The 21,030-nt window shown below is 36.5% G+C and overlaps 2 protein-coding genes across 2 annotated transcripts; one reads left to right on the forward strand and one right to left on the reverse strand.

The window, feature by feature from the left end:
• Positions 1 to 7,059: 7,059 nt before the first annotated feature.
• LOC109237541 (probable disease resistance protein At4g33300) lies at positions 7,060 to 10,927 on the forward strand. Its single transcript, XM_019403859.1, has 6 exons — positions 7,060 to 7,381; positions 7,723 to 8,129; positions 8,356 to 8,765; positions 8,864 to 9,219; positions 9,330 to 9,535; positions 9,814 to 10,927. The coding sequence occupies exons 1-6, from the start codon at positions 7,107 to 7,109 to the stop codon at positions 10,644 to 10,646; spliced, it is 2,487 nt and encodes an 828-aa protein (XP_019259404.1). The 5' UTR covers positions 7,060 to 7,106; the 3' UTR covers positions 10,647 to 10,927.
• Positions 10,928 to 11,814: 887 nt separating this feature from the next.
• LOC109237542 (nucleobase-ascorbate transporter 3) lies at positions 11,815 to 17,817 on the reverse strand. Its single transcript, XM_019403860.1, has 14 exons — positions 17,494 to 17,817; positions 15,549 to 15,646; positions 15,284 to 15,460; positions 14,842 to 14,942; positions 14,603 to 14,678; positions 14,456 to 14,515; positions 14,195 to 14,379; positions 14,022 to 14,118; positions 13,798 to 13,884; positions 13,485 to 13,543; positions 13,111 to 13,202; positions 12,922 to 12,999; positions 12,680 to 12,840; positions 11,815 to 12,232 (listed from the first exon to the last, which is right to left on the reverse strand). The coding sequence occupies exons 1-14, from the start codon at positions 17,669 to 17,671 to the stop codon at positions 12,014 to 12,016; spliced, it is 1,668 nt and encodes a 555-aa protein (XP_019259405.1). The 5' UTR covers positions 17,672 to 17,817; the 3' UTR covers positions 11,815 to 12,013.
• Between the last annotated feature and the right edge of the window lie 3,213 nt (positions 17,818 to 21,030).

The following is a 21,030-nucleotide window of genomic DNA, read 5'->3' on the forward strand; positions in this document are numbered from 1 at the left end:
ATGAGTGGGGGATGGATATCGTAGGTCCACTACCACAAGCCAAAGGCAAGGTAAGGTTTTTATTAGTACTCACTGACTATTTTACTAAGTGGGTAGAAGCGGGAGCTTTCAAATAGGTACGAGAAAAAGAGGTCAGAGACTTCATCTGGCGGAACATCATATGCCGATTCGGGGTGCCGAAGGGAATTGTGTGTGATAATAGCCCGCAATTTATAGGTGCACAAATCACAGAATTTTTCCAAAGTTGGCAAGTTAAAAGGATTACTTCAACTCCTTATCATCTGGTGGGTAATGGACAAGCTGAATCAACAAATAAAGTCATTATCAACAACTTGAAGAAAAGATTGGAAGAATCTAAAGGAAACTGGCCAGAGATACTACCTGGAGTCTTATGGGCTTACCGAACAACAGCAAAAACAAGTACGGGAGAAATACCGTTTTCACTTATATACGGAGCTGAAGCCTTAATTCCAGTCGAGATAGGGAAAACAAGTACGAGATATACTCAAACTACTGAAGAATCGAACGAAGAAGAGATGCGGATAAACCTGGATTTACTTGAAGAAAGGAGGGAAACTGCACTAATAAGGATGGTAGCACAAAAACAAGTTATTGAACGGTATTACAATCGGAAAGCTCGTCTCAGATACTTCAAGATTGGGGACTACGTACTCAAGAAAGTTTTCCAATCAACAAGGGAAGCCAATGCAGGAAAGTTAAGTCCAACTTGGGAAGGGCCTTATAAGATTCACGGTATCGCAGGAAAAGGAGCATACGAGCTTGAAACATTGGATGGCAAGATTCTACCTTCAAATTGGAATGCTGTCCATCTAAAGAGATACTACTTCTAAGGAAAGGAAATACCAACGGGAAGGTATCCTCACTAACGATTTTTATTTTTGAATTATTAAAATTTTACTAACGATTTTAGATGATAGGTAGAAAGCTAGCCCGCACTATATGATGAATTACGACCTGAAATACACGCGAAAAGAACATAATTTCCGGTCTAGGGTTACAACTATTCTGATGGATATTTAAATGGGTTAAGCAGTATTCATCTAAAAGCGTACATTCGAGTCCCGTATGTTTTCTTTTCAGGAAAAGGACCGCATGGAAGGAATAATCAAGTGCTCGAGATTTCATACTTCAAAGCTCAAACAGTTGGAAGACTATATAATATACATATGATATATGTATAAGGAAGGCAAAGAAGGCAAAGAAACCTGAAATCAACTAAATTTCAAGTCAAGTCAAGCCTAAAAGTATACTCATCAAATATCAAGTTCAGAGCAAAGTCACGAGCCAATAACACAAGCCTGATCAAAAAACCTGCGAAGAATACACTCGTAGATACAGATTTCAAAATCTTACGATGTTTAGGTTAAAGGTAGTATTTAGTCATGGGTCATAAAGAAACCCTTGAATTTTCTTTTTTGCAAATCTATTGTAAAGAAAACCGTTACGTAAGAGTAATAGAAGATATTTAAATGCATGTAAAATGTTATTTACACTTGACAAAGTTCGAATGAAAAAACTTTATCAAAGTTATTTCAAGAAACATGTGTGTTCCTATTTCTTCTTTCGTATGTTTACACCATTATAAAGTTGAGATGTCTTCTTCATTAAGTGTCGTATATAAAAGGGCCCTCTTTTATAATTCATGTTTGATTCAAAGATCCATGAAATTAATAAAGCATTTCTAAAAATGCAAAAAGTCAAAAGGGTAAGACAAAAACCCGCGAATTAAAAACAAGACCTTGGATTTAAAAAAACAAGGCAAAAAGAGTATAACAGAAACTCGAAAGGATTAAGTTAAACCGAAAACTTTATAATATTAAGTTAAAACTAAGTATAAACTTAGTCATAAACTGATTGTAATTTTTACAAAAAGCCCCAAAAAGACCTGGGGACTTGTTATCACCAAAAACATAACCCCCAAAATGGGACAGGGGGTAACCACAAATTGTTCCAAAAAAAAAGACAGGGTTCAATAAACTCTTTCACTAGACACTGGGAGGATTATCTTCATCAGCAAGAGGGGCGGCTTAAGATGGCAAGGCTTGAGCAGCAGCTTCATCAGGCACAATCTTGTCACCCGTTGGGATCTCAACTTCAGGTGATGAAAATTTTTGACTCTGCCGAGACTTTTCAATCGTCTCCTTGGTTTTGGCAATTTCAACTTCTAAGTCAATATTCTCTTGGCCCATTTCCGTCAATGTGTCAAGCTGGGCATTCAAACAAGCCCAACTTACATCAACAGTTGCTTTGTCTTCAAAAGCCTCATAGTCTTTCTCCCGTTGTTCGATATTGTCCCTTAGCTCCTCTCTCTCAACCACGACAACATATATCATAAGAAGCCTGCAGAGGGGCAAGGGATCTTTCCAGAATTGAATCTTGTCTAAAGATTCATGGAGGTCTTCTTGAGTCTGAGTAAGTGATTGCACAAGTTCACCAGTGTAAACCTCCTTTTGATCCAACAAAGCCTTCAAGCTTCTTGTCTCTTCAGTAGCATGGGAAAGTTGTTCCGCAAAGGAAGACTCCAAGATGCTTTAATCCTTACCTGCCTGATTTGATGTTGCCTTCTCTATGGCCAATTCCGCTGCAATTACTCTGATCTGCTGCTCCAGGGCACATTTCTCTTCCTCTACTACATCCATATCAAGCTGAAGACTCTCGAACTGCTCCTTCTAGTTGTCATCCTCGGTATGATAGTCATTTGCTAATTGCTCCGTATGAATGATTCTTTTTATTAATTCTGTGCTAATAAGATTGATCTACATAAAAAGAGAAGTTAGATACGGTAAAAGATATGAAAAGAATGAGGGATGATATAAAGTCTACCTTCAGGGACGAGTGCACAATCTCGTTCATCCAAGTTAAGGAGCTGTGACTTTCCAACTTAGACTTCTCAACTGGGCCTATCAGGGGCTTTAACCGTACATCCTCCTGGCCTGACTTCTTTAAGAGGTTGCCTCCCGAAGGAACCTCTGTCATTATTTGCCTCATCACCCCACTACTAGAAGATCCTACTTCAATAATAGAAGGCACGGAAGTAGGGGTAGATGAAGGAGCCACGGATGGAATAGGCTGGGGAATAGAAACAGTAACGGGAGCAATAAACGAAAGTTCCACAGGAGCAGACAGAGGGAAAATAGCAAGAGGTGCTTCCTCTAAAACTGTGCCAAAGCCTTGGTGGAACAGTTGTTTAATTGATTCATTAGCAGGAGAGGGAGTTGCATCTTCAGGAGCGTAATGATCTGATTCAGGTACAGGAGGATCAATAACGTGAACAGACTCATCGTCAGATACGACCCTCCTTCTTTGCGACCTCCGAATCAGCGAACCCTCCTCCTGTTCTTCCTCATCCTCCAAGGTCTGGGACCCACTTGCCTTCCTTTTTGATGAAGAGGAGTTAACAATGATTTCTTGGGCCTTAGCCAAAGAAGTTTTGAAGCGGACACAGCAGCAGCAGAGATTCCACGAGCAGGAAACCCTAAAAAATGAAAGGGATCAGAAAAGCTCGAAAAGAAAAAGAAAGGAAATAAAAAACCTTACCATGGGTTTTCACCTTCCAACCAAACTTCGACGAGAGGAATTTTCAAGAACGTTCTTCCATAAGAGCAATCAACAGTAATTTTTCTACCCAATCACGGAAATCGGAGACTTCCTCAACGGTTCCCATGGTTGCTGCAAAAGAAAAAGAAATAATCACGGTACTGGTAATTTATCAAAAATAAATAAGGAAAGTGAGCAAAACTGTACTCACGTGCAAAGTTTTACTTCTCAAGGAAGGGGAGATTTTCTTCACCTACCAAACCTGAAGTAGGGACAGCAACATATCGGACATACCATCCTCTATCCTTGTCATCATCAGGTATAACTATAACCCTTTTACTACTAGCCGCAAGAGTAAAAACTCCTTGGTGGAATAGCATCGGGAATAGAGATGAATAAGATGATGGAAAGTAAAAGGAACTGAAGCTAAATTGGCCAAAAACCTAGGCATGCAACTGCCCTCCAAACAAGAGGACCGATTTGTCCCAAACAAACGTTGAAGAATCGATATAATTCTATGATGATAGGGTCGATGGAAGACTTAAAATCCTAAATTAAAGGGATAAGTGTACACAAAAGAATACCAGTTCTGTAAGAGGTTATTCTCTAATTGTCATTAGGAACTACGACTGGAAAATCATATTTTCAACAGCAATCTCTACGCACGAGTGAAACTAAACTCTCTGTTATTTGGGTAGGATAAAGGTCAGCACGATCATGCGATGACATGGAAGAAAATTATTTACTAATGGCCTCACTATCCTTTATAAAAGAAAACTCGGCAGGGACAATCTCATCACTCTTGGCTCACAAAGTGGTTCGTTAGGTTCCCTACTCTTAGAAGAAGATCTAGAAGCCCTAGCCCTCGAAGAAGACGAAGAAATATCAGCCTTAAAAGATGGCGGAGGAGTAATATTACAAGAAGAAGAAGAACCCCTGGAAGGTGTAGAACTTAAACTTCTTAGCCTACCACCCCTCCTACTCCGGATTGGAGCAGAAGAAGGAGATAGTTCATCTACAATGATAACTTTTTGGGGTTGCTGGCTTGAAGAAGACATATTTACGATAAAGAAGAATTTACAAACAATGAAGGAGAGTTAGAAGTTTTTCGTGAAAGCAAAGGAAAGAAAAAGGGTATTTATACTCAAAGGCGACCGTCAAAAAAGAAAAAAAATGGAAAAAATAGTGATGTGAAAGTCATAATTGAAGCTGTCACTTCGTGACTTATGCAGCCGCAAAAAGCCCTAAAAGGCGCTGAATAATTGCTGAACCAATCTGAGAATGCCACGTGGCGCGAGCATTAAATGGAAGTGACAAGCGAAGTATACATTCAAAGACGGATGTGATGGTACGAGTGAAGTGGCGGCAAAAAATTTTCGCCATAAATGAGTATCCACTTACCAAATATTTAATCAATAAATAAGTGGTAAGTGGGGGGACTATATGTATTGGTAAAAAATAGACTTCACATGTGTAATATTTCTGATGACAAGGCAATCCATGTGGAGCAATAGAAACATGACAGCTAGTCATAAATTTACAAAGAGGTACGAAACAAAGAGGAACGGAACAACATATCCACGAGACAATTAGATGCTGGAACCTCATTCTAATTGAGGAGTTGAAGAGACACGGTCAGAATGAATCGAGGCAGAATAAAGGGCAGATTCAAAGATCTTCAATCAATGAGCCAAACATTACATAATCTTCACGCAACAGTTATGATTACCTATTGTAACGTTACATTAATGATATTATTAGTCATTAACGCTCAATCATTACGAAGAGTAGGCGTTATAATAAGAAATTTCCTATAAAAGGGAAGAAAATATCACTTGTAGAGACGCGTGCGAACCACTACTGAAATACACTTACTTCTACGCATTCTTATTGCTTTCTTATTACAAGTCTAATTACTTCTATCTAATTTTCTTGATTATCAGTAACCCGAGTTCTTCTAAAATATTAGCTTTGACCGAAATTTTTATTTTCTGGTTAAACAGATCCCTTAGTAGTGTAAGGCATTTTTAGGACAATATCACATCATATTAAGAGTATATGCAAGCCTTTTTAGCGTAACAATCACAAGTTTTAATAAATATCATGGTATATGCAAGTTTTTTCAAAATGGAAATAAAATTTACATGTCACTTAACTATGTAAGCAAAATATAATTTTTTTTTTTTTCCAAATGGAAATAAAATTTACATGTCACTTAACTATGTAAGCAAAATACAATTTTGTTTTTCCAAATGGAAATAAAATTTATATATCACTTAACTATGTAAGTTTTTTTGAATTTTTTTTTTTTGAAAAAAAGGAGAGAATAGTTTAATATATTTAGTTTTTCACGTGCAATGAGAATGCAATACCTCGAATAAAAATGGCACCTATCAAGTTTATCGAGAAAATTGTTATTAGTATCTCTCAATATAAGTCTATAGGAACCTTTCCTTCTATTTCTAATGTTTCAACTTTATACTACACTCATCTTCTTTAAACATAGCGTCTTTTTTCTTCTCGTGGACTCCATTTTGTTGAAATATAGGCATATGGAACTATGGAAGAGACAAAAGTTGGATATTAACTTTTCAATTTTGCATTCTGACTGTGGACTTAAAAAATTTCAAGCTCAATCATGGCAATATACTCTAATCTTGGATGTGATTTTATTTTCCCATAGACTTGCAGTTGTGGTAATGTGACAATAAGTCAGTAAAATATCTCAAAGTTCAAATATGATCATAATTGAGCTTATTGTTGTGTTCTAACACATTTTTATAAGTAGCAATCAACATTTTTTTAATATATCTTTCAAACACATTTTATATCGAGATATAAAGGATAAAATATAATTTCTCAGTTACTTTCTAATTTGTTAAAAGAAAAGATGACACATCATTCTTTAATAACTTTGAACTTGTTTTAAATAAAATATCATGATATAGTTAAGATCACAAGTTTTAAAGGTACTTTTGTTATGTGTTAAATTTGTTTTTCTTTCTCAAACTCCAATGAATCAGACATGGCCTTCCAAAATAAAGTGAAAGAAATAATAATTTTGAGTTTCATTTGTTATACCCATCTTTATTTCTCATAAGTTGTTTAACTATATTCCTCATATTACCTATTCCTTTTTCCCAAAAATTAACCAAGTAATTGATTTTTTTTTTTTTTGAAAAAGCAACACAACACAAATTTATCCTTTTAATTAACATATAATATAAGTTGAGAGAGTTAAATTTGTTTTTATAAACCCCACGCGAGGTAGTGGAAAATTTTATTTTGTGTCTCATACAACTGACACTAGTTGTATGAGGCAACTTTTTTGTCTTACAGTTTTGTGGACCCAAATTCTGTAGACCCAGAAGTGTAAGATTGGGGTCCACAAATTTGTAAGACAAAAAGTAAGTTGTATGAGACACAAAATAAAACTTCTCCGAGGTAGGAGACCGGTAGTTATATCTTATAACATCACTCAAACTTGAACACTTCAAAGCAAAATGTGAAAAGATCAAAATAACCACCAACTCCCAAAGTTCCCAAACATGGCGGTAACGGACTTTTTCGCCGGCGAAATCGCAACCGAACTCCTAAAACACCTCATAGCCATAGCCCGTAAATCCACCCTCTGCCGGTCAACCGCCGAGCAGCTCATCGTCGACATTAACGGTCTCCTTCCAATCATCCAAGAAATCAAACAAACTGGTGTTGAACTTTCACAGACACGTCAGCGTCAGCTCGATGACTTCTCGAAGATTCTACAAGATGGGTATGAACTCGCCGGAAAAGTTCTCAACTCTGGCCGTTGGAACGTCTACAGGTGTGAATGCTTAAGCTGTTAAAAAGATTACATTTTTAACTACTTATATTATGTGTCAACACGTTCCCTCTTATATGTATGTGATTCTTGTTTATGAGCCAAATACTGATACCTTTTAAATTTGTGATCATTTTATTTAAAAGTTTAAACTGTTAAAAAAAATACATTTTTAACTATTTAATTATATTACACACAACACGTCCCTTAATATGTGTTCGATTCTTTTCTCATGAGCCAAATACTAATACCTGCAGATATGTGTGATCTGTCTTGTCTAAAAGTTTAAAGTGTTAAAAATAATGAATTTTTCATTATTTAATTATATTATGTCTCAATAACAGGAACTTGCAGCTGGCAAGGAAGATGGAGAGGCTGGAGAAAAGAGTAGGGAGGTTCATGCAAGTTACAATGCAAGCTCATGTACTAGCTGATGTTCATCACGTTAGGTTTAATATGGAGCAGAGATTTGATGTTCTTGAGCATAGGCTTAAAGCTATAAAGATTGGAGTTGACGACGGTGCTGGTGGAGGAGGGTGTTTAGGGAAAGCTGTGAAAAGAATGGAAGAGGATGAGAAATGGTTTGAGGATAGTTTTGTAAATTTAGGTGCTGGGATTGAGTTGGGGAAGAGGAAGGTGAAGGAGATGTTAATGGGTAAAGATGATAGAGGTGTGTTTGAGATTTGTGGAATTGGAGGTAGCGGCAAGACCACCTTGGCTAAAGAGATTTGTAAAGATGATCAAGTTAAAAGTAAGTAATTAATCCCAAAAAAAGTTTCTCATTTCCCTTTGTTTAGTCTTTTGTGTTGCTGCTTAAACAGAGTGGAAAAAAGAAGAAAACTTTATTGGCTATCAAATCTAATTTATCAGTTGAATTCTAATACAAATAAGACATTTGATTTTGCATGTACATGACTCAATCCAAGAACAGAAGTTATTGATTAGACTATAGTCTAAAATTTGTCATGTTTTTCCAGGTTATTTCAGGGACAAGATTTTCTTTTTCACTGTTTCTCAATCTCCAAATGTGGAGCAATTGAGGAAAACGATTTGGGAAAAGATATCAGGGTGCAATCTTCACAGTTATGGACGTGCGGAGATTTTGCCCCAGTGGAACCTACAGTACCAATGGAACTCGAACTCTACAGTCCCTGTACTCTTAATTCTTGATGATGTTTGGTCCCTCTCTGTGCTAGAGCCGCTAATTCTCAAAATTCCCGGCTGCAAGATCCTAGTTGTGTCACGCATTAAATTCCCTCCGTCGGTTATTGACAGTGTTTATGATTTAGAGCTATTAAGGGAAGATGAAGCTATGTCCTTATTTTGCCATTTTGCTTTTGGACATAATTCCATTCCGCGTGGTTTCAATCATACGCTTGTCAAAAAGGTATTAGTAATATGTTTTTGGCAGCATATCCTTTTTCTTTGCGAAAACTTCTAGTTATACTTGAGCACTAAGCAAACTAAAGTTTTTTGGATTTTTAGGTTGTGGAGGAATGTGAAGGGCTTCCGTTGGCGCTTAAGGTCATTGGATCTTCATTAAAGGGAAAGCCTGAGATGTTCTGGACAAGTGCGAAAAACAGATTATCACAAAGCCAACCTGTCTGCGAGTCTCATGAACTGCAGTTGCTTGAGCGAATGAAATTGAGTATTGACTGTTTGCCTGATAAGGTGAGAGAGTGTTTCCTCGACTTGGGTGCTTTCCCAGAAGACAAAAGGATTCCTCTTGATGTTCTAATTAACATGTGGGTGGAGCTACATGATATTGATGAGGAAGAGGCTTTTCACATTCTTGTTGAACTTTCAGACAAAAATCTTCTAAATCTAGTGAAAGATGCACGGTAAGAGGAAACTTAAATCTTATGAAAAAACCATTTAATTTTGTTAGAAGGTGATTTGTTATGGAAAAATCAATATGTTGATAGACTTCAATGTGTTGTTCATGTGGTAGAGCTGGAGATATGTATACCAGTTACTATGAGATATCGGTGTCTCAACATGATGTCTTACGAGACCTAGCTATTCATGTGAGCAACCGTGGGGATATAAATCAGAGAAGGCAATTGGTCATGCCAAGAAGAGATACAAGGTTGCCAAAAGAATGGGAAAGAAATATGGATGAACCTTTCAACACACGAGTTATCTCTTTGCATACAGGTATTACTGAACCTCGGCCATTACTGATAGCATAATAATGACAGTTAGTCCGTGTAGCCAGGGGCGGATCTAGAAGCCCGTATACAAGTTTAGCTGAACCCTGTAGCTTTTGCTCAAATAATGTATTTGTGTTTAAAAAATTCATTAAATATAAACTTAGAATCTAGTTATTAGCACTTGAAGTAGTCGTTTTGAAATTCAGAACCCATTAAAGTGAAATCCTGTCTCCTCCTCTGTGTGTAGCAGCAAAATTCTCTAATTCCTTCTCTTAACTGCAGATGAAATGAGAGAAATGGACTGGTTCAGAATGGATTGCCCGAAAGCTGAAGTACTGATTCTCAATTTTTCGTCATCTGAGTACTTCCTGCCTCCTTTCCTGGAGAACATGCCGAAGCTAAGGGCATTGATAGTCATAAACTATAGTGCCTCCAATGCAGTTCTTCATAACATGTCTGCCTTCGGTAATTTAACCAACTTGAGAAGCCTTTGGTTTGAGAAGATATCCGTCACTCACTTGTCCGACTCCTCAAGTCCTCTCAATAACTTGCGAAAAATATCACTAATACTTTGTGACATGAAAAACAGCCTAGATGAATCATTTGTAGACCTCCCTGGTTTGTTCCCACAGCTCTCCGAGTTCACAATGGATCATTGCATCAACTTCAATAAGCTGCCATCGAGTATTTGCCAGTTGCATAAGCTCAAAACCCTCGGTATCACTAATTGCGATAGTCTTTATGAACTTCCATCTGATTTAGGTGAATTACAAGCTCTACAAGTTTTAAGGATATATGCCTGCCCGCATCTGAAAAAGCTTCCTCCAGGAATTGGTCATCTGGTTAACTTGAAGTATCTTGACATTTCGCAATGTGTTGGTTTGAGATGTCTCCCTGAGGCTATCGGGTGCTGCAGAAACTTGGAGAAAATTGATATGCGGGAGTGCCCTCAAATCGAGAGTCTGCCAAGCTCTCTGGAATTTCTTGAATCGTTGCGTTGTGTAATTTGCGACAATGAAGTTTTTTGTCAATGGAATGATGTTGAGAAGGCTATCCCGGGTCTTTGTGTACAGGTTGCTGAGGAGTGCTTTACTCTTGATTGGCTTTCTCAGTAGTCAGTTTCCTAATTCTATTTTTCCCCTTGGGGTTTCTTGAGTAAATTTAGTATTTTTTTTTTATTTTTTTTTTTTTGCGCTAGTAGAAGCGCGATGAGGACTGTGTCGGGTGAGTATCTGCAGGTTGCTGAGAAGTGCTCTATTCTTGAGTGATTTCCTCAGTAGTCAGTTTTCCAGTCCTGTATTTTTCCCTTTAATTGGGGGTTCTCTTGTGTAAATAGTATATATTGATATGTAAATAAATAGATGGACTACATCTCAATAGTTGATCTTTGCCTATATTATGCGATAACGCTGGAAACAAGATAACTACATATAACCGTCCATAAGAAGTGAGATTATAAGGCAGGAATAAACGGTGACAGTTTTGTTTATGAGGAAAGGGAGGACTGTAGCAATGAATAAACTGATGACAAAAAACTAAACATGAATCAATTGAGTGCTATCACTGAACAATATAGCTAAAAAGTCATTGAATTCTTGAGAGTCATAATCAACTCTGTACGGATTCATGAACCAAAAAAAAAAAAATGAAAAATGAAGTAAACGTGTGGACCCTCTACTTATCATGATCACTGAAACTGTGAAAGTAAAAGACAATATTTAATATGAAGTTCTTGGAACCAAACACGGAATTAGTAAATCAAATGTGGGGACACTTTGCTAGTATTTCTTCAGCTTCAGTGATTGGAAAAGAAGTGAGGTTTGTTCAAAGAATTTGATAATTTTGCCACCAAAATTTGGTAGTGTTTACATCCGACATATTGCTTTCAACAAATTTCTCGAACCTTGACCATAGACATTGAACGCAAATGTCATTTTTAATGACCACTCTTTTGTGACATCCTTTTCTTAAATCCAACTTCATAGATTTCCCGAGATATTTTTTCACTAAGTTTGTTATAGCATTTATTATCGCTTATCGAGTCTCTGAATAGTATATGAAATATACCGTCTATAGTTGTAGAAACCTCTATAGCAAATAGATCATACTTTCCTGAAGCCAAGGATCTATCGGAAACATCTCTACATTCACATAGTAAGAATAAGGTCTGCGTACACACTAACCTTTCCAAACCCCACTTATGAAATTACACAGGATATATTATTGTTGTAGTTATAAAATTTAGATCCATAAACTAAAGTTTACTCAATAACATGAAAAATATAAACAGAAAGTGGTGAATGCCATGCCATCCAATTGGCTATATGAATCATCAAAACTTGCAGGGCCTCAAAATGCATGATGTTTACAAATTTCATGTGAGAAGAATTGAAACGGAAAAAAAAAGGGCAAAGTTGTGGACTAAAAAGAAATTTTGTCATACACCTTGACAGAGTCATATACATGGATGTATAAGTTTATATCACAGAAACCTACTTGGGATGTACTCATTAATTCTAAGAGGGTAACTATAAAACTCATCATTTCTGCTATCTCCCTTTCTCCTCTGGAAAGGAACCAACCAAGGAACACCTCTATCATCAACCGAGTGTCTCGCTTCAAGCGTGTTGTCTACGAACGTCCCGACAATTGTTGCAACAGTTGGAGGTGAAGAGAAGATTGTGTTTAATACGTCATTGAACTGCAAGAAATATGGGAGAAGTTTAAGTTTCCACCTGTCAATGAGTTAAAGTTCTATGCATCCACAGTAAAAAAGATGTCTACAAAATTAGGTCGCTTATAAGGTAATTACAGGTACATCTTTTATAAGCATTAATTCCTAATCTAGTAAGAGCAGCCCGGTGCATTAAGCTCCCGCTATATGCGAGGTCCCGGGGAAGGCCGAACCACAAGGGTCTATTGTACGCAGCCTTACCCTGCATTACCCTGCATTCTGCAAGATGCTGTTTCCACAGCTCGAACCCGTGAACTTAAACCGTTACGCCAAGGCTCCCTTCTAATTCCTAATCTAGTAAAGATGATAACTGAACTGCTATAATAGGCTAAAATGGAGTGAACATAACTAAATCCATTTTCAATTGCACATCAACAAATCATAACAGGGATGGTGTAAAGTTATGTTTCTTACCCAACCAGCTGGAGTTCTAACAGGTCCATGACCAGCAATATCTGTGTTCATAACAAAGTATTGGGGTATAGATATACCAAGGAATAGAGATATTCCGAGCACGTATATATTCCGCATGGAGTTTTTGTTAGCGAATTGGATGAAGGAAATTCCAATAGCAGCTGCAGAAAAAAATTTCATTCTTTAGTCACCGTTAATAAGACCACCATAAGAACAATAAGGCGAGGGAGAAAAGCACTCACCAACTATACCGTATAAGATGCAGTAGATAGCTGCAAATATGGGCAAAGGAATTGAAGCAAAGAATGCTCCAAATTTTCCTGGACAGTCACAACTGGTGTTAGTATTGTTAGTTGGAAAACATACTTTGGGATGAAGAAAGCAAGGGCAGGGTGGCGGAGAGAGAGAGAGAGAGAGAGAAAGACCCAGACCAAATATAGAGAAGAAGATCATGAAAGCAGTAGAAATTTGAACAACTCTTCTGCTCCCAACACGAGTTAGTCCTAGAAGGCCGACATTTTCGCTGCAGTTATGTATCATCCATAAATTAGATGTGAAGCGCCAAATCATTAAACGAAGAGAGTATCATTGAAAGAAATATCTATCCGTCAGATGGTACTTCTGGATGGATATTTTACTTCTTTAAATCTTATTAAAATACTTTTTTGGGTGATAAATGACTACTCAAAACGGTTTTGCAAGGGGGGGAATTAAAATTTGCAAAGGCCAAGAAAGTCTATGAAGAAATTTATCAACTGAACTAGAAGATGCTTTGCCTTAAATCAGGAGAAAAATTAATCCTTACACAGATGCAGTAGTGCCAACAACAGCACCAAAGAACCCAGCGAAGAGCTGTCCTAGACCCTGGACAAGAAGCAGAGCACAATGAACCACTTTCAAACAACAACAACAACGACCCAGTGAAATCCCACTACTGGGGTCTGGGGAGGGTAGTGTGTACGCAGACCTTACCCCTACCCCGAAGGAGTAGAGAGGCTGTTTCCGAAAGACCCTCGGCTAGTGAACCACTTTCTGATGCTAAAAAATTTATTTGAGGGCTAAAGCAGAAGAAAAACTACTAAATTAAATAGTAAAAAGGCATTGAGTGGATGTAGCACCTGTAGGCCAATGCTTCTACTCACTACATGTGCTGGCGGGGGTGTCGCCCCTGCAAGTCTTGATGCAGCATAAAAAGTTCCTGTTGACTGAAAACAAATATCAGCGGTAAGTATCAAAGAATAATAATGACAACAACTCCAATACTAGAACTCATGCTTCTAAAAGAAAATTCAATTCAAAGACTTGGCGGGGGGATTAAATTTAATCAAAATGACAAGTGAACCTCTGCTGCTGAGACAAGTGCAGCACCCATCATTCCAAAAACACTGCTAGCTCTGAATATGGGAGTCCCCCACTGGAAAGGGTAAGGGACTTTGATCCTACAGGCAACCAAACATACACGTCAGCAGAAGATAGAAGCTGAAGACATTGTCATTATTGTATCCAGCTGAGTACCATGGAGCCGATTGCAAGAGGAACGAACGGTCAATTCGGCAGCTAAGCTCAGTTCGCTCCTTCACATGGTTGTAAGCACCGGCAACAGTAAGAATAGCAGCAAAAGCCCAGATAAGCCCAATGCACAGGAGCAAAGCAAACCTTTCAAGTATAGATTGGGCAACTGGATGAACACGTTGCATATACTGCAAATACATTACAATTTTATAGTAAGTTGAAAGGATTATCACTAGAAAAACTAGTCAATGAATAATATATTACCTGCTGGGAAATGACAAGTAGAATTAACATGGGTAGGCCAATCTCTATACAGTCACCCACCTGATCAAATCATAGGATCATAAATAAAACTGGATGACGTTTATGCAACTCTCGACCAACGAAGCTTTTAAGAATTCGGGATATTACCTGAGGAAAGCCCCTACCAAACAAACCAAGACCTACAACACAGACAAGTGGCGTAATGACAATAGGACTGAAAAACCTGTAGGCAAAAAGAAGGGCATGTGATTCCTCCATCACAGAAAGTAATAAAATGATGAAACACAACTAGAAGACAATCCAAAGACAGAAAGACAATTCCAAGATTCTAAGACAGAACTAATGGTATTTGTAAGAAGCATTTAGAAGCAGAAAACACAACTTACCTTGTAAGATTTCCCCAGGCTTGGCCGTATCCAAGTATTATGTTGATAAAGGAAGACACTATCAACGATCCTTGAATAGCTCTCATAGTGTGCTCGAATCTCTACAAGCAGCAATAAAAGGGTAATGCATCAGAAATATCATCAGCAATTGTACTAAATCTCTACAAGATCCAACATTCAATATCAAAGAATTAATATTAGAGTACTAAAGCTAAGGTGACTATGATGTAAATGAAACCTTGTTTCAAGAGTAATCAATGATCTTAAGAGAAATAAACAAGACCAGAGAAGATGAGCAATCACTCTTCTAAGCAAGTGTTTCTGTGTAATCAAGGAAAAGGGGGACAAGCCTACTAAGGGTTATGAAAAAAAGGAAAAACAGATCCACAAAATATATTATACAAGTAATAGAGATAATACCTACACGGTAAACTTTATTTACCTGATGCTCACTCCTGAAATTACCGTCAGAGAGATCGTTAACGACCGACAGGGCTGATATGATGTAAGCAAATGACGGACCCATCACAGTGGGAAGTCTTGTGCCGAAAAGCGTTTGCAGAAGAGTATTCACTCCTGATGTGAAAAGCAAAGATTGAATAACTCGAGCTTTGTCACCCTACGCACGAAGTTAAAGAGCTCACGATGTCAATATTACATTGAAATGGGATCTCCAATACTCAACAAGGGAAATGCTAGAGATATACCGGACCCCCACCCATCTGAGGTACCAGCACGGTGGCAATCATTACTGTAGTTCCAAGCATAACTATGTAGTGTTGAAATGCCAGCAAAACAGTTTGTGCTGCAAAATGTGGAATCATGCAAATGATTAGAGAAAAAGGACCAATGCTATAATTAGGTTACCGAATCTATAACTCATTTACCGGAGGCGGGAACTTCAAATACTCTACTAAAACCATTCTTTTCCTTTTGGAATTAGTCAGATCTTAAAATAGTTTGGCATATTTCCTTGAAATTCTTAACAAAATAAAAAATACAACTTACAGGAACAAGAAAAAAGAACAAGAACTGCGTTCCGAATAATTATAAGTGAATCAGTGACCCAAGGCCACATCAAATTATCCACGCGAGTTTATAAATTCGATCATAAGTCGTCTAATTTCCGTCAAGTGGGCCATATGCAGCATAAGCAAGGAAACTGCAAACCAGATCTTATTTCTCAATCCGAAACCTTTGTTCTATCAAAATTATATTACTCTAGATGGTAAAATACAAGAATTGTCCTTGAGCTGAACTGCAGGTGATGTTGAGGCAATCTTGCAATGGTTAAGAGGATTAATCGTCTTCAACAGAACCCAATCCACATAATTTCAGTTATCTCATGGAAACTCTCCAGCTCTTTTTGGTTGGAAATTATTTATTGTTCGAATGCAAAGTTTATAGTTATCTTAAGAAGAAGTTCAACATAACTCAGGTCCCTATTGAACAGTTTGATTCTTAGTCTTCAGATGATATACAGCTTCCCCGGGAAAAAAGAGAAGAACTTGCTCCAACTCCATATCAGCAACAAAAGCATTTTTACTCAGAGCAATCTCAACTCCAAACTCTGGAGAAACATGAAGCTTCCTAAAGTAACCATGCTTGATATGATTTTGATTCCTTCACCTGATCGTTGTCATAAAAGCATAACCGTCAAGCACTTCAAATGAGGGGGTCATTGCATTGTCTCGGACACTTCAGAAGTTAAGATGAATATAAAAGTGAATAAATCCTGAATTGGCTTTTCCTTTTGACAAGTGACTGAATTAGAATTCAGCTGAACTTATCTTTTTCTCCCCTCTCATCCTTTCAATTACTCACTTTAATCACCTTAGCTTCGATGAATGCACGCAGTATTGCGCTTGTGTCCATTTCGTTATTCTTTCTTTTTGAAAGGTGGTATTTCCGTCTATCTAATCTTTAGCTCATCTTAAGAGCTCTAATTAGACAAGTATTATTCGTTGTGCCACATTATAAACCGGCAACCTACTTGCATCAGCAAGCGTTGACTGAATCACACAATGTTCAATTCCATTCCCAAAAAACGATCACACATGAAAGAGACTCTTTGTTGAGAACATAGCATTGACTCAGTTAGCAACAATATTGCGCGAGGAAACCTCCAAGTTATGAAGGATTCTAGTGGGTATGTTATTGTTGTATTCTCCAGCTTACTCCACAATTATTTTTCTTAAGCTTTGAAACTTCCCTTGGGATTCTATGACTATCTTGGCTAATATTCATTAGGTGATAGTCTAACTTTACCTCTTTTTCATAATTATCACTGAATAAGAGCAAACAGTGACTAAACTTGCAGAGAATTAGAATCTAATTTGTACCAATTAGACCCAACGAAAAAAGACTACTAAAGAAAAGCTCAACTTTCTCAGACAAAACAACACTTAAAACTCCAAAAGTCAGAAAACTAAAACACAGATATAAAAGATCAATACTTTTACAAAATAGATTCTCGTTCTCCAAAAACGTTCCTTTCAGTAGCAATACTTTCAGATTTTAAAATTCACCCTAACCATAAAAATTACTTAAAAAACAAAACTTTACAAAAAGAGTGCGTCAAATTTTCATCTTTATCTTTTTGGTATGGCACTTTTACTATAAATAGTTAAAATAGAGAATCAGAATACTAACGCCAAGAAGGATTAGAGTGTATGCAGTAGTGAAGCTGAAGGAGTTGCTCCGCAGGGGGGAAAAGTGGTCCTCTAGCAGAACCAAGTGGCATGGGTGGTGGCGCCGCCGCCTGTTGCGGCGGTGGCTGGTGGTTGTGGTTGTGGTTGTGGTTGTGGTCATGATTGTGAGTCTCCCCCATAATTCTTTTTCCTCTTTCTGCTACTCTCTACTTTACAAAAAGACTACAAAAATGGAGTTTAATTAAAGGACACCTTTCTAACTTAGATTTCAAGAATCAGCACCGACATGTGACACTATATAGATTATAGACTAGGAAAAAAAAAAAGGAAAGTACACTGTATATAAACTAGGAAAAAAAAAAAGTTAAAAAATCACTTATTTTAGACGGAAACTAAAATTGAAAATGAAATCTGAGTTTAGTGTGTGTGACTTTAACGAGCATTAATTACTACAGTTTAGTAAATGAAATTTGAATAGCCAGATCAGATTGGGATCAACTTCTACAACATGCTAGACACTCAGATTATAGTTATTTTTATTGGTGTAAAAAATAATTAATACTAATACAGTACTGTATTTTTATTTTTGTGTGTGTGTTTTAATTTTTCTGACAAGGTGAAAGTGAGAGAAGAGTGTAGGGATAAGAGAAAAAAAACAGAGGGCGGAGATAATTTTCAGAAAGGGCCAAAAAGAGGAGGGAAAAAAGATGGTAAGATTACGTAAAACGTAAAACTGGTTAAGGTTTTTTGATATTTTCGAGGAACATAACACATAGCATGGGAGAAGGGATGGGGGGACATCCCACGTGGGTCCACAAATATCAATGCGCTAACTCATAAATACCCCTTGACTCTTCTGTTAATTACAGCTTTGACATTCCTTTTCTCATTGTACTAGAGGGGTAATGGGTACTAAAATATAATTTATCACCAATTAATTTTATTTATTTAGTACTTAACAAATGAAGGCAAGACATAAATTAGAAATGTTATTGAATAGTAGTAATTTACTATTCAATAACAATTCTAACAAAAGTGTTGCAAAGTTTATATTAAATTATTTTTTATATGTTAACTTAGTTGAGTTTTCACTTTTTGCTTGTTAATATTGTAAAGAAAATAATAAGTATTTCTTTTTTCCAAAAAGAATAATTGAGACCGAAATTTGAAAATTGACTTATTCAAATTTTAGCATAGAACTCAAGTATTAATTTTTTTAAAATTTGTTATACAAATTAAAATTGAATAATACATACTATGGATTAAAACTTATATAGCTAAAAACTATTTTAAATGGCTGAAAATATCATATTAATAGATATATATACTCTTAAAAAAATAAGAGGGTCAAATAATTTAGGATAGTAAGAGTAAAAGATAGCTTCTTCCTTTTTAAAAAAAATAAATGGGAAGGGCATAGAGGACGCTTGGTTAAGTTTATAAGCAGGTTAAATTGGCTTATAAATATCTTTGGCATTTTACGTGTTTGGTAAATATTCAAAGTGCTTATAAGCAAAGTACTTATAAGCCAAGTGCTTATAAGCTAAAATCAATCATAATTATAAGTTGATCACCCCTAACTTATGGCTTTCCAGCTTATAAGTACTTTTAGTTTGACCAAGTTTTTTACTAGTTTATTCTTAATAATATGTTTTAATTCCCAAAATCATCTAACTTCCTCTTCATTCCATATTCGTCTTTTCATTCTTTTCTTTACAAAGAATTTTTTAATTTATAATCATTTGTAAGGTTGAGGGTACTTTAGTCATTTAACAAAAGAATAGCTTATCAACATTTTTTTATCAAAAACATCAACGACTTATTATCAGTTTCAGCACGTCTATCCAAATACGTAAATGTCTATTTAAAAAATATTATTTTCAACTCTTAAAAATACTTTTCAGCACTTCAAGCTTATCTGCTATTTCTAATCAGCTAATCCAAACGGACTCATAATACATTAATCTCCGCTGCACTTTCTTAATAAAAGGATCACGGGTTGCATATTATTTTTTTTTTTTAAATATAGTTTGATTATGGAAATATGAAAATGGTGTATGAGGGTGATGGTGTAAGGAAAATATAGGGGGGGCTAGGGGCAATAATTAAAGCCAAAGAAAATGAGAAGAAAACAAACTAACAGCTTGTTGGTTTCAACTTTTTTCCTATAAAGTGTCTGCCATTAGCAAATAAAGATAAGGCAAAAATGTCTAATTCATAACCTTATCATTTCCTTACCCAACTCTTCCATCAAATTCTCATAATACCAATCTTAACAAAATTACACCCTTCCTTCTCTCTATTATCCAATTTTTGATGTGACACAATCATGACATAAATTGGACAGAGAAAAAAGAGAAAAATCAAAGAGAAATAAATTAAACATGGCTCTTCATGGAAGGGCATGAAAGGCAAAAAAAAATGATTTTTGTTATAAAATAAAGACTTTAAAGTAAAGAAAGGGAAGACAAGTAGAGAGAGAGATTTATTATTCAACTTCAAACTGATGTACATAATGAACTGGAATCTCTTCTATTTATAGAAGAAAGGAAGCTGCTGTGTAAGCTGCTACTGCAAGCTGCTGTGTAAGCTGTTGTGTAAGCTGCTACAAGCTGCTGTGTAAGCTACTACTACAAGCTGCTGTGTAAGCTACTACTACAAGCTGCTGTGTAAGCTACTTGTAAGTTGCTTGTAAGTTGCTTTTGTACCAGATATAGATAATCTTCTGCCGGGGGTAATCTTTATCCATAACGGAGTACCGAAATGATAAGCTTCTTCAGGAAGCTTATTTATGACGGAGAACTAAATGAACATCCATAATATAATATATATTTATGACACTCCCCCTTGGATGTTCATTAAAAGATAATGTGCCTCATTAAAAACCTTATAAGGAAAACCCCGTAGGAAAAACCCTTAGTAAGGAAAAAAGAGTGCATCGCGTATTTTACTCCCCCTGATGAAAACCTTGTTTCAAATATTTGAATCTCCGCATTCCAATCTTGTATACCATCTTCTTAAAAAATTGAGTTTGTAGAGAATATTATCCACCACTATTTCAGATCGATTTAAATTATTCTCATCAAACCAAGAAGCTGGTACAAGTCATTTCATTGAGTTCCTTGTAACTTACCTGCATCAGCTGCTTGTAGAAAACTTCAATGGAGTACTAAATGGATAATCTTCTTCAGGAAGATTATCTACAGCGGAGTAATAAATGGACATCCACAAAAATATTTTCAAAGCATTCCTCTTTGGATGTTCATTATTATGTGCCTCGTTAAAACCTTACTAGGAAAAACCTCGTGGAAAAAATCCTAGTCAAGGAAAAAGAGTACACTAATAATATACATTTGCAAGCTGCCTCATTAAAAACCTTACCAGGAAAAACTCAGTGGGAAAAAACCCGAGCAAGGGAAAAAGAGTACAGTGCAGAGACTTGGGTATATCTGGATCAAGGAGTTCATCATCCTCTTCTGGAGGTAAGAATGGATCCTTAATCCGTGTAGGAGAAGAACGTATATCTTGCTAGTAAATT

The sequence above is a fragment of the Nicotiana attenuata genome, unplaced genomic scaffold (assembly GCF_001879085.1).
Source record: "Nicotiana attenuata strain UT unplaced genomic scaffold, NIATTr2, whole genome shotgun sequence".
NCBI lineage: Eukaryota > Viridiplantae > Streptophyta > Magnoliopsida > Solanales > Solanaceae > Nicotiana > Nicotiana attenuata.